Source organism: Rhagoletis pomonella, unplaced genomic scaffold (genome assembly GCF_013731165.1).
Source record: "Rhagoletis pomonella isolate Grant_MI unplaced genomic scaffold, Rhpom_1.0 Rhpom_scaffold_00010, whole genome shotgun sequence".
Taxonomy (NCBI): domain Eukaryota; kingdom Metazoa; phylum Arthropoda; class Insecta; order Diptera; family Tephritidae; genus Rhagoletis; species Rhagoletis pomonella.
The window spans coordinates 38,090,311-38,105,012 of NW_023458564.1; the positions used below are offsets into that span (position 1 = coordinate 38,090,311).

Genomic DNA, 14,702 nt, shown 5'->3' on the forward strand with positions numbered 1-14,702 from the left:
AAATGCGTCCAACGAGAAATGGACGCGAAAGAGTAGCCACGGAAGATACACAAGTTCGCCAAAAAAACTTGATTATTTTGAAAACAATAATTTTCAAAAGACAGAAGTTTTAGCTGCTGCTTTGAAGGTCACAACTTTTTCAGTTTTCAATGTTCCTAATAAGATGAGGCGATACCCAACATCGATAATTTTACCCGCTTACAGTTTTGCTACGCGTTTGGCTGACAAATGGAGGGGCCTACCGTTTTATGCTGCCTACGAACGGGAAATGAATTTCATTAGAAGCTTTTTCGTGGTAAAAATATCGACTCGATTTGTTCTTCGCACCAACTTACAAGAGCAATGTTGCGTTGGACAACGCCCTACACGATTTTGGCAAAGAAACCAACTTCCCAATATGCGGTTCGTACTCATATTAAGTTCTTTCCGATTATTGTTTCCATTTCCAAGAACAAGACAAAACATTTTAATTCAAATTGGTTTTGAATCTGGGGAACGTATTAGACTTGTAAGAAAATATGTACATATGTATGGACAAGTGTATAGTTTATCAAAGTAGAAAAATATGATTTTCATCATAACTTTCATTTCCAGTCCTTGAATCGCTTCATAAATCATTCTTTATTTATAAGCATAACTGGATAAACCTAAATAATTGCACGTCAAATACATGTCAAAAGCGTAACAATGATATCAACTTCACATCGATACTCTACCCTATTCGTATCATACGTATCAAATAAATAACATCGGAATCCTTTGTTAATTTCTAGATACATACAAAGATATGCGTCATGTGCCATATTTTACTATAAACTGATCACTCGTCAAATATGGTTTGAGGTACATACATTAGGGCGGGTCATTTTTTTTTTTTACTATGCGGGTATGCCTTAAGAGTATTCTACGTGAAAATCGAGCTTGCCTGATTGCGAAAATAGGTTTATCCTTAGCAGCTAATTATTTTTCAGGAGTGTCGTATATAAGTGTTTGAATTTTTTTTTTTAAAAACAACATATCGGAATTATGTTTTTCTCAAAACATCCCCCAGAGGGCGCAACAGTGAAAATTTTTCAAATTTTCCTTCAACTTTTTTCATTTGCCAGATTAATAATTTGAGAAAATGTACGTGGTTAATTTTTCGCATGCTCGAAATAGATTTAAGGTTCTTTTAACAAATTTTTTTAGGACTTCACTCAAAATATAATACCTAACTCCTATACGAATTGGCCCGCCCTAATATAAAACGAATGTTGGGTTTTTTTCGGCCCCTTATGAAAATTTCGCTGTTGGTCACAAAAATATAATTGTGGAAAAATTTCAGCCCACTATCTCTATTTTTCAGTTAGCGCTCGCAAAAAATAATAATTTTTTGGTGAAACAAATTTGTTTCCGCAACTTTTTTAATAAAGACTTAAATACTTATAACACATTAAAACAAACAAATTTCTAGTATTGAAAGTGCAAGCTTCAAGTAGCAGTGAGTCTACGCAGATTTTTGGCAATTATTTTTTTTACGGTATCAGTCATATTCTTCCATACAAAGCGTGTACGACTTGCTTACATGGAAAAAAATTAACGAAACCTTTGAAAAAAAAAATATTGAATGGCCTACAAGATTGCTTGGATTTATTTTTTCTATTTAATTTTTTTATAAAAAAGTGGCGGAAAACGTTTTGTTTTTTAAATTAAAAATTCGTGTTTTTGCGAGCGCTATCTCTGAACTTTTGTCACAACTGTTTTCTTGGAACCGGCGACGAAATTTTCATATGAGACCGAAAAAAAAAAATAAGTCGTCTTATTCGACACAGGCTAATGTACACACATGCATATGTATGTAAATGAAGCTGTCTGTACAAACAAAAATCATTAGCGTACAGCAAGAATCTGTTAACGGAAAAGAGGAGAATAATAAACAAACTAACATACGCATGCACATAACATGCAGTAAATAGACAATGGAATGCGCCAATGTAAATATTATTTTTTTTGCTTTTTATTATAATTATTATGATTGAGCAAGATTAAATAAATATTTACAGTGTCTTTAAAAGTAATATGGTAGCGTGATTGCTTTTTCGCCTGCATCCTATACTTTGATTTAGGCAGTAAACTTTTACAAATGACATTGCACTACAAAACCGCGTTTACGCTGTAAAAATAATTAAATTGTTTAGCCTTTGATATATGTTTATGTATTTACGTACACCTACAAACATACATACATTTCTACATGCATATTTATGTAGAACGCACAATTTTATTTACTTATTTTTATTTTTCCATTTTTCAACGCCTTCGCTCTTCATACCCGTAGATAAATGCAACGTAAACAACTTACCAAGCCCAACTTTTCTGTTCACCTATGTACGTCAGAGCCATAAAATTAGCACAATAAAGCAGCGCCCAGTTATTTGTATGCAATAGAAGAACAGCATGTTGTTGTTTTTTTTTTGGTTTAAGGAGTTTTTGTTTTTAAATGTTTTCTTTTTTTTTAATTTAATTATCTGTAATTATTTTATTTGCTAATTATTGCTACATAGCAATGTTTATCTCATATCGCTTATCAGTTTATTTTTAAGGTGTTAGCAAATATTAAATCACCTCCAAATTGAATTGCAATACAAATTTATCTTGCGTTTATTGTTTTCGAAATTTTGTTGTTTTCTTAATCTGAATAATAATTTGATACTTATGTATGTATATGATACAAAATGTAACAAGATTGGTGATATTGTATGCAACAATATTTTGATTTTTAGGGAGCTAAAGCTTTTAGCTGGAGCAAAGAGCTGAAACAATTCTTTAGCTCCTTAGCTTCTTAAGGCCAGTACGCATCTCTCAAGAAAACGGTCAAGAAAAAATTATTTCGCATGTGTGTCCAAGGTATTTTAACATCTGATACTACACAAGCTGTTGCCTCACTCTTTCCTCAAGAAATAATGAAACGGGCATATATTTATGTGGCACATATGTATGGGTTGCAATGTGCTATTTTTTCACAAAAAAAAAAAAAAATAGAAAACCGTAGTAGAAAGCGTAGCAAATTTCTTAAGAACTGCGTACTGCCTTAAGGAAACTTGACACAAGAAAATTTCTTAGCCATTTATTGTACGTCATTTTATATGGAGTTTTTGCTTTTCTTGAGAGCTGCATACTGGCCTTAAAGGAATAATTTTCAGTTAATAAATTTATAAAATTTTTTTTTTGCCACTGAAAACAACCACGTTAAATAAGTTTCCATTCTATTTATTTTACTTGGCCATTGTGTTCAATGCCTATTTTCACACAAAAAGAACATTAAAAAAAAATTGTGCCTACCTTTTTTTGACGGTTAGGGCTCATATCGTCGGTTAAAGTACAACACCGCGTATCGTCATTCTGCAAAACCGCGTAACTGACATTTGCTGCCAAAAATTGGATTGCTTTATAAAAAAAGATAACCATTTTGAAATACGAGTGTTTTTACTCTCTAGAAAATAATTTATGCAACCTCACACACGCGGTTTTGCGTGAATTTTGTATTTTTTTACAAGTTACGTCTTTTTGCATTTCAGGTGACGATATGTTGTAGTAGTATATACTAGCTTAGAGTGACTTCTTATGACATTTCTTTAGATTGTGTAAACATTGCAGATACCTCAATAGTTCTCTGGGGCTCTCTTTGTGATGAGCTATGCCATCGTCCTTCGGACAAACTTTTGCCCCAACAAAGCAAGTCATTTTTGACACATCGACGTTGTTTGTGAATAAATTTTTGATCATAGCTTTTTCAGGGCTTCGTTCAAGCTCAGCATTTCTACTTCAGATTTAAGCCGATTTTAAGACAGTGCGTAAAGTTTCGCATCGAAGCTTAAATCACAACATATGTACACACATACATATGTACTATGCACGTACAAGCAACAGAACAATCCGCTTATCTATCTTCTTCGCTTTTCGGAACAGCAGCTGTATCATGTGAAGTTACATATGTAAGTACATTTGTACATACACATATACATAAGGATGGCTCACCAAAAAAAAACGTTGTGGTTTTTCCGCAGGTCTTAAAATGTATTATAATTTAAAATTTACGTCAAATTCTTTGGAAAAATATTACAATTTACGTGAACTGTGCCTATTAGAATGTACCAGCAAAAATCGAGTTTTATATTGAAAATATTTGTTTTAAAAAAATTTGGTTTTAAAAAAAAAATATATCATTTATATGTATTTTTAAAAACTTATTTTTATTTATACAAAACTCTATTTTTTTTAAGGTATTTTAAAGTAGGTCCAGCGCACGTTAATCTTAATATTTTTCCGAAATATTTTGGCGGCGTTCTTATACCATAATAAGTTTTAAAATTTCGATGGAAAAGCAGCACAGATTTTAATTGTTTTTGCATGGAGAGTCATGCACCCTGTTCATGCTTAGCCTGAAGTAATGGTGTGCAAAGTTAATTTAGAATACGCAAGGTGTTTCCTTTGTGGAATGCAATAATTTTACAAGGTTTTATTATATCAATTCAATTATTAATTCAAGGTAAATTTAAAACTACTTAGCGAGTACGAGTGTGCCATTGGCGTGAAAAACGTTTCAAAATAAACGAGGCGGTCTCTTCAGCGGCTCGAAAGCGAATGCAATGCTACTCCTGCAAAGCCGCCTTATACCACCGCCGTATATAATAAGCAAAAACCATTAGGTTACAATAGATTAAGTTACAATGAGTAGGTTCAAATTTCGAAAGTTACATTGGGTTTACATTTCAAATTTTTCATATACATGGTTTAAGAACCATTGCATTAATAATACAAGTAATTAATGATCGGTGAGGTCTGCGCTCATGTCTCCGACACACCCTAATAAACATGCATATGTAAGCATATACATATTTATAAAGCATCCAAAAGCTTAAGTAAGGTGATTTTTCACACTCTGCACCATCTCACACTAGTAAGCAGCAACAAAAGCGCTAAGTTTCTCAGCACTAAGTAGAAACACTTACCAAAGCCCCTTCAGTACAGTACTCGTAATACAATGAGTGCATGATTTAATACAAAGTAAAAGCTTCCATTCAGTTGGTTAGCAACTATTCAGATGAATATATGAATACTTACGTATACATATATGTATTTGTGCGTTTATTTCGGTATGGAAGTGTGGTAAATGAGTGCTTGTACGCAGTGTTGCCAGGTAGTTGAACTGAGAAATCGTCAAATCGGTTCTCGAAAATCGTCCTTGTTATCGAAAAATCGTCAACCCACCAAATATTAAAATAAACAATGTGCGGGAGGACTTTTGCAAATTGTTTGTTATATGAAAAAAGTAAATATAGAAAACTTCTAACGAATTATTTAAACTTACATTACTTATAACAGAAATATATTTAATTGCATTTAGATAAAAAAAAACATAGATATTTTCTAATGTACTAAGCTTATAACCAAATTTCCGGCTAAAATCTTTCTTTAACCCTTGTGTGTTGGGCAAGGTACTTGGGTATATATCAAACTTTTTAAATTAGAAAATAGACTTAAAGCTAAGCGAAAATATAATTTTCCCATGTTTGCTCATAAGGCAATCCAGTGGAAGTCGATATTTATACTTCCTTTTTCTTTTTATTAAAATTTGTTAGTCAATGCGTATATATAGTGAAGGAAGCATTTTCCAAAAAACCTTAGAATGTAGATGAAAGGCCTGATTTTTAGATACATATAACAAATTCTTTTAGTTTGGGTTAAATATTTTTGTGTTATACAGTTAAAAGCCCAATAATTTTCTGCAAAAGTAAAACAAAACGATAAATTGCCACTAAAACAGCTGCCACTAAAAAACTGCACACCAAGAAAAAATCGTCGTTTGCTTGTCGATATAGTCAAATCGTCAAGACAGTTGAAAATCTTCCAAATGACGACGAAATCGTCAACCTGGCAACACTGCTAGTACTACAAACGTTGCAATATTGACAAACCACATGAACACACCAAACGCTTGGCTGACTACATACATATTTAGAACGCTATTGTATTTTATATTTCGGTACACAGGTGCATATGTATGTATGTGTCAGTGTATTAAAGTTTAGGCCATTTCAATTAAATTATACCCACAATAAAACATATTTTGTTGCTTGTCAATATTTTCTTTATTTTGATGTACATTAATACACTCTTATCTAAGACATGCCACGAGTTATTTACTTTTAACAAGCACATTTTTATTATAAACATGCATAGTATGATGCATAAGTACATACATATATATGTGGTGTTTAAGGATAGTCGAATGCGTAACGAATATTTTGTTACATACTTATGTACGAGTTTTATTCGCTCGGCTTATCAGTTTTGGCAGCAACTCTTAGCATTTATATCCCAGAAGTAGCGACTTCAGTGGACTACCTATAAATAGAAATTTACGTATGAAAGGGAGTAAAGTGGATAAATACAGCATGAAAATGATGGGTAAATAAAATCCATACAAATATATACTACACGGCAAAATAACAAAGCTGCAGAGAAGCAAATAACTATTACGAACATTTGGTATTAGCATATACAGTCGGTGTCAAATGTTAGTGTACACCTTGTTCTAATATAATATGTATTCACAATTATTTTCATGAAAAATTTTTTCAATAATAATTTATGAAAATATAATTAATTGTGTAATATAAACTATATAAAGCTACGTTTCACACTTTATATAAAGTTCCAAAAATTCAAAAAAATTTCATACGAATTTCGAAAATTTTATTCAGAGTTTCTAGAAAATGTTCATCGAGTATGCAGTTTTGTAGCCCGTTCAAATTTAGTGCAAGTTTCAAGTCGCTAAAAAATGCCGCTTGATTTGTCGAATTTATTCGTGGTATTGCGCGTTTTCTTCCATATAACGCATGATCAAAATCTCTATTTATATAGAAGAAGAATCAACGGTCATTTTTAGCGACTTGAAACTTGCACTTTTTATACTAGAATTGCACGGACTACAAAACTGCGCACTCGAAAATTTTCTAGAAATTCCGAATAAAAATTGTGTAATTATTATGAAAATTTTTTCAACCTTTGTTAACTTTACATAAAGTGTGAACTTTTGATTTACAGAATGAATAATAATAAAAAAATAATTAATGGAAAAAATTTTCCAGGAAAATAATTGTGAATATTTTATTAGATCAAAGTGTACACTAACATTTGACACCGACTGTAGACAAAATTTAAATACAATAAACATGCTTTCATATGTACATCTGTAACCGGGTGGCACAGTGGGGCAAAGGCGAAATTTGATATTCTTACCGGAGTTTAAATTGTTTTTTTTTTTAATACAAAGGTATTTAAATTCTTAAAACGTTTTAGGTGGAGCAACTTTTTGGAATTTTAATTTCTTTGCAGTAAACTTTATGACCAGGGAACGGATTTTTAGGACCTAAAAAAAACCTATAAAAAAGGCGAAATGAATTTTAAAATTTTATATAACAAGCTAAAAGATAAAAACTATGAACTAGTTTCATTATATGAACAATTTGTACTTTATTTCATAAAAAAAATAAAGTAAGTTGCTTTATTTTGTATGAATAAAGCCATAAATCTTTTACTATTTTCTCCTTTCGAGTTTTCAGCTCACAAAACTTTAATGACTATAGTGGTAGCAATATTGAACCACAAAATGAATTTTGAAGTTTTCTGGCAGCATTTTCATTCGATGCTCGCGAAAAAAAGCCTTGAATGTACTAAACGTGAGCTCGACGTAAGTTGATTCAAATGGCGCCCAATTTAAATATGGAACGTTTTAAACTTTCATATTATCAGGAATAAGGGCTTTTTCCTCGCCATAATAACTATTTTAAGGGTATATTTAAAAGGCAAAAAAGGTAATATCTTAAAAAGGTAAAAAAAAAAGGCAACATCAAATGTGTATGTATGGAATCAGCGAAAGCTAAATCATGGACATCCTTAATCGAATATACTCTGTCTCTTTAGCAGAAAAAAAGTCAATTTCCATAAATTCCGTTCCGTTTTTATGACTGTAATTTCTAGTTAATTTTTAATATTTTCTTTTGTTGATGGTGCTAAACATTATCTTCCACATCCAGTGGCGTACAAATGTTTTGGCACAAAGAATGGCAAATGGTGTAAAATTCTTGAAAAGCAATATTTTTCGATCAGAAAACTTTGTTTCTCTGCAGCAGACTCTCAACAATAATATCCAATTGTTTTTAACAACTTTTTAATGAGAACTTTTTTTTGTAGATCCTCAAAAACCCCAATGATGCAATGAGGGGACAATAATAAATCGTTAGTATTAAGAAATGCTTAAATAAAAAATTCGTTATTATTAATGGAAGTCTCCTGAAGACCAAAACAGCATTCCGATAGAAAAATATTTGAGGGATTCACAACGGTGTCGTAAGTGTCGCATTGTTTTATGTCGTAAACTTTAAAAGCATTTAAATAACTTTTAAATGTTTAGAGAGCCTGAAACCACAACCAACCACTTAACACTGCGAAAATTCCTAATATAACTTTTGTGGTACTTTGCGAGCCCCCGTAATATATTTTTTAGGTGTTTAAAGTTTACGACATACAACAATACGACACTTACGATACCGTTGTGAATACTCCAATTGATTTTCAAGAATTATATACCATTTCTACGAAACATAGTTTTTTTCATATAAAGTACATACATACATACATGGAAAACTTTGATCGCTTTGAGCGACCTCTAAACATTTTTTGATTTCAAAATAAGAAAAAAACGTAGGTATAATTTTTGCCGGTATAGAACAATCCTAGCGGGTGAGAGCATAAAAATTCCGCCGTTGGTTTTTTTTACCACCCTAACGTATTTATTTTTATTGAATATATTTTTGCACCCCGAAAAAGCATCTGTGACGTGCAGAAGGAAAGAGTATTGAAGGAAAAATTCAATCAGACAAATTTCACAAACGTGCACTTTAGTGGGAAAACTAATCGTCAAAGTATCCAGAATCGGTAAATTCCACATTTCATCAACTTTTTTCCTTTTTCATTCGGATTTTTGGATTTTTTGCTGGCTGGGTACATATTTAGTACATACAATCCCTACATTCGTAAGTCTAAGTATGTACACATACATACATATATGTATGGAAGTATGTGTCTGTTTCCAATCAAATATATAGTATTTAGCACGCGCGTGTATTTCTTCCAGGCATACATTTAGGCATATGCGAAGCGAAATCTTAATACGTATTTGCCAAACTCAATACGCGCTTACTATAGCATACCTTTCGGCCCAAACACCTACTACATACATAACTATCGCTAACAAATACACATGTATGTATAAACATAATATGTAGACGTGCTTTCAATATAATGAGTTTGGGCGGTTAAGCTTGTTACTAATCTGTTTGTTGGTACCTAGAAAGAGGTTTTAGGCAAAAGAAAGATTTATTTAGTATTCAATAGATGGGCAACTAAAATTAATTACAATGGCAATAAGATGCATAGCTACGCTAAAAGAGTATGTATGTATGTAAACACTAATGACGGTAATAAAGTAGGTAATATAGCCACAGCTTATCCCTTGGTTAGTGTTTGTATAATTTTTTCTATGAAATTCAGAATCATATATCAATCATACGACAAGCAATCCTGTTAGCGGGAAGCGCAGTGAGGGGACCAATAAAAATCGGTATTATTAAAAAAAATGTTAAATAAACAATTGGGTATTATTATTGGAAGTCTTCTGAAGAGAACCAGAGTTTTCCAATGGAAAAATATTGATTTTCAAGAATCATATATTATTTCTACGAAAAATTGTTGTTTCACCGTATAAAATACATTGAAAACTTTAAGCGCTTAGGGCGGCCTCGAAATATTTTTTGATTTCAAAATAAAAATAGGGCTATATTTTAATGATATAGAACAATCCTAGGGAGAGTGAGAGCGTTAAAATACCGACTTAACTTTTTAGGCCCGCCTTATGTACATATCTACCAAAAAACATTAATTGTTAAGATACAAATTTCAATTAAAACAACGTGGCGACGCTCATCGGAAATAGTTTAAATTAAAGTTCTCCAAAATACCTTTCATTTCATATCCATATTGCGTTGCTTCAGTGAAATTTTGTAGAATGAAAAACACTAATATCCGAAGGGAACACATTTATTATATAGGCAAAGCTTTGTGTAAGGGCCTTGTTTTAGTATTCATGAATGGTAACGTTGTATATTTATTTACTAAACAAAAAATTAATAAATGTATGATAAAATCAGGTGGCAACCCTAAAAACGATATTTCCGAATAGTGAGTATTTTCCATTTGGTACCCATATAATGATGCTTTATTGAATTCGTAACTAATTTCAAATAGGTTTCAATCTCAAACGAGTATTCTCAGAGATAATACCCAACTTGATAACCAAAAGGAATCTATGGGGATATATATAGATATCTATATGTTTATTTACATACAAGAATCGCTTGTTTAGTTAGATAAGTACAGTCCAAACTATGTTAAAAAATCATGGAAAATTTGTATATGCGCTACCTGTGTTGCCAGTGGTAACGTGGCGGGCATTTAACGGATTCATATATGACAATGTCGTAGACTGAAAAAGATGATGAAATAAACAAAAATATTTTCTACAAATTTTGTTGTTTCAGTTTTAAAGATAATCTGCGGTTTTATTTAAATAAGCAAAAATATTTTCTACAAATTTTGTTGTTTTATTTTTTAAAGATAATCTGCGGTTTTACTGAATCACCTTATACATTCATACCAGAGACAAAGTTTGCATATTGGGTTTGAGTCATACAAAAATTCGATAGCTCCTCTTCTTCTATTCGCAACTACATATCACGCATCCATTATAATAATTTTACTAAAATCATATCATTTATTATGGGTAAACGCCCTAAAACAATTACCAATAAATATGGGAGTGTCAAACAACTGAACTAGTTACATACATACAAATGTATGTACATATACATGCAAGCACATAGATATGTTAGTACTTCTATTAATCAGTGTAATCATTTTAATTAAATTAATCTATGTTTGACCTTGAAATCCATATTTCTCAACACAACGCTGTGCGCTTATGCAAAACAGAAACAACAACAAAAACTTGTGATTCAAATCAGATTTTATTACGCGATCGTGATTTTGCTATAATTACAGAAAATTAGCGTATGCCTCTATTCAATTTGTCACAAGTTGTACTCGCTGACAGCCCCCTTGGATGCAGTGTTCCCCCTTCACTACGCATTTTAACAGCTGACTAATATTTTACATATGAACTACTCGTACAAATAATATGTTGTTTCCGTTCGGTGAATGATTAAGCAACATTATAAAATTTTTAGTATTTAATAATGTAACATCTTAAGCTGAAATAGAGAACATGAAAAGTATTTTTTGTTTTTTTTTTTTTGTTTTGTTGTTTTTCATAATTAGATTTTGGTTTAGTGGCTTTTGTGTGCATTATTGTAGAAAAGTTTGTACTATTAAGCGAATACATTGTTGATAGTTAAATTACTAAAAATTTGAAACTACTTTGTAAACAGAAGTTTGAAGCAACGCACCCGCACACACACACTCACACACACACAATTGCATGCAAACAATGAGTATGACTCCACCTCACTTTGACGCCAAAATCACCAAGCGTTCAATTAGCTCAGAGGCAACAACCACTACGATACGTAAAAACTTACATTCACACAAGGGAGTAACAATTTTTAAATTTTTTTGTTTTTGTTATGATGTCACAAAAGAAACTATTTTTAATCTTATCATAAGATCTATATACTCGTATTAGTAGGAGATCCGACAAAGGCACGACTTTCACCCATCTGTTTAATGGAAGAAATCTTTTTTGTATGAAATTTAAAGTGTTAGGAAATATTTCGTGAGTGAAAAATCCTGGCCAACATATTTTTTATTAAAGATTCAAAAAATAATAATTATTTTAATTTTGCATTCATTTGTTTAATGAACAAATTACATATGGGGCAATCGAAAGCATAAAGCCTATAGAATGTGTTAAAAAGATGGGTGAAAATTACTAATATTACCTACCTGCTCATACCTGCCAACACGATAGGTAAGCCAGAAAAAAAATAGACAACCCAACGTTTTCACATTCTAAAGGCTTAATACTTTTGATTGGTATATAATTTGCTCATTAAACAAACGAGTGCAGAATTAAAAAAAAATAATAATACTTTTTGAGTATTACATTAAAAATGTCCTGGCCGGGATTTTTTCAGCCAACCCACTCGCAAAATATTTAGTTACACGTTAAAATTTATAGAAAAAAGATTTCATCCATTAAACAGTCGTGCCTTTGTCGGATCTTAGACTATATATAAAAAAAAATTAAGTTCGTTTGTTCGGCAGGCAAAAGCTCGAAACGGCTTATCGATTTGAATAATTCTTTTTTAATTTGTTCCGGTGGAATTAAAACATAAAAAATAGAGAGTTGCCAACTGTTTGAAAAACTTCGATTGATAAATAAACAAATGAAATATTATAATTTGGATATCAAACTAATGAGGCTTAACCCTCCGTGTAAGAGGTGGGGTATACCACACCCCAGCGGTTTAAAAATCGTAATAATTCGTAAGTAATAAAAACGGGCGAGTCCATTTTCCCAGCAGCTATACTATAAATTCAATGCTACCATTCCGATTAGCGCAATTAGTTTAGTCCGGCTTTCGCTACGAATCGCATAACAAGTGCGCAAAGTGTCCTTGCATATGTGCTATTTGAGTTTTGTACTAAAGAATTAACATTAGTTCATAAGCTGAAGAAAAATTTGTGTTTTTTTTTTTTTTTGTTTTTTACTAAAAGCCTATTAAAATGTATAAATAAAATGTTATACTCATTCATTACTAGATGTTAAAGAAATGCGTTATTATTAACCAGGGACCAAACTAACAATTATTGATGAAAACTGTCATGGAAAAATTCACTATGAAGGAAATGTTCTACAACTAAGTGATACATACCAATCGATTTCTTTTTTCACCGAGACTCAAATTTGAAAATAAATTTTTATTTTCAATTTTTATGCAAAATTAAAAAAATAACAATTATTTATGATTTTTATATAATAAATCCAAAATAACAATTATTTTTGATTTTTATATTATATGTCTTAGGTAACAGTTATTGAAGACTTTTATTTACTTAAGTCATCAATAAAAATCAGTCAGTGACTTTGGCTTTTAAAAGTCATCAATATAAAACAGTCACCGACTTTTATTTTTTAAATCATTCGTATAAAAGTCATTAACATTTTTCGCTGTTAAGAAAGGTTCCTACGACTTATACAAATGACTTTTATAAGTATGATTTTAAAAATAAAGGTCAGTGACTGATTTTTATTTACGACTTTTATAAATATAAGTCTTCGTTAACTGTTATCTAAGACATATAGTTTAAAAATCAAAAACAACTGTTATTGCAGATTATTTTTTTTATATTTTTGGAGAGGGTTGCCACATGTTTCAAATTCATTTAAATTGGCAATTAAAATATCATATTGTCGGTGTATTTGCAAAACCGCCCATCACCCAATTGCAAAACCGCCTATCTTACGGCACTCAAATTTTACAGGAGAGTGAAGAAACGGTTTATTCTTTGAAGGCATTGCCTTGATAGGCGGTATTTTCTCTAGCTATTATTTTACAAATCTGTTTTTTTTTAATAACGATTTAACGATTTTTATGCATAAATCTCAATGCCTGGAGTTCAGGATTACCAAATCTCAATTTTGCCATAACGGCGATTTAGGCGGTTTTGCAACTGGTTGATAGTTTTTTTTTCTGTATCACAATGGAAAGTTTCATGTAAACTAAATATACCAAATTTGAAATTTCAAAAGCCAGTGGAATTTTTAATTTTTGACCAGCTTTTTTAGCTCTTCACGCTACCACGGCTTTAATAATGCATTAGACGTTTTCAACCCCAATTTGCGCAAAATAAAATACAAAAATTACCTTGAGTATTTATAGTAATACAAACTTTCCTTAGAAATGTTTTGGCAGTAATCAATAAGTGGCGCCTTCTTTGGAGAAGTATTGAATATTTAGCCAACGTACCTGTCATTTTGGTATTTCAAATTTAAGTGGTGCGTTCTGTGGAGCAGAAGTGTTGTGGACTGCATACTTTGAACCGCCATCAAATTATAACTTGAATTTTATTACATGGTAGTTGAGAAGTGCGTATGCAAAAATTTCATAAATTTAATGAAGGAAATGTTTGCACATGCACCTGAACATAAATAGTATGCATTTAGGCGATTGGTGTAGTAGTCGCACATAAATACTTAGAAATTAGTAACAAAGCAGTTTATAAACAAAGCAATTACTAAAATATATTTTTAAAAAATTTATTATAAAATTATGAATACCAGCACAACGAAATCAGTAAATATATCGCCGCCCTTATGCCAGAAGCGTGAATGTGTAAATTTCCCACTTTTGGGTTATTGGGTTGACTTTATTAAACTTTGGATGTACATAAGCCTCGTAAAAAAAAAAACTTTCAAACTTGATTTACCAAAATTCTCATTTTTACACATTCATGTTTCTGGTATACGGTTGACGATATTTATGTACACATACTTAATCTTATTTACATAGAGTAAGAAAGTTTATTATAATTAAGCGGTATCAACAGCAAAGCAACAATAACATTGAAGAAGAAAAAAA

At 31.3% G+C, this 14,702-nt stretch overlaps 1 protein-coding gene across 1 annotated transcript in view; it reads right to left on the reverse strand.

The window, feature by feature from the left end:
- Positions 1-6,137: 6,137 nt before the first annotated feature.
- Positions 6,138-14,702, reverse strand: part of LOC118746465 (prisilkin-39-like) — a 16,229-nt gene continuing 7,664 nt past the window's right edge. Inside the window, exon 4 of the mRNA XM_036480314.1 lies at positions 6,138-6,387. Within this exon, the coding sequence (XP_036336207.1) occupies positions 6,347-6,387 (41 nt within the window). The 3' untranslated portion in view covers positions 6,138-6,346. The remainder of the gene's footprint in view (positions 6,388-14,702) is intronic.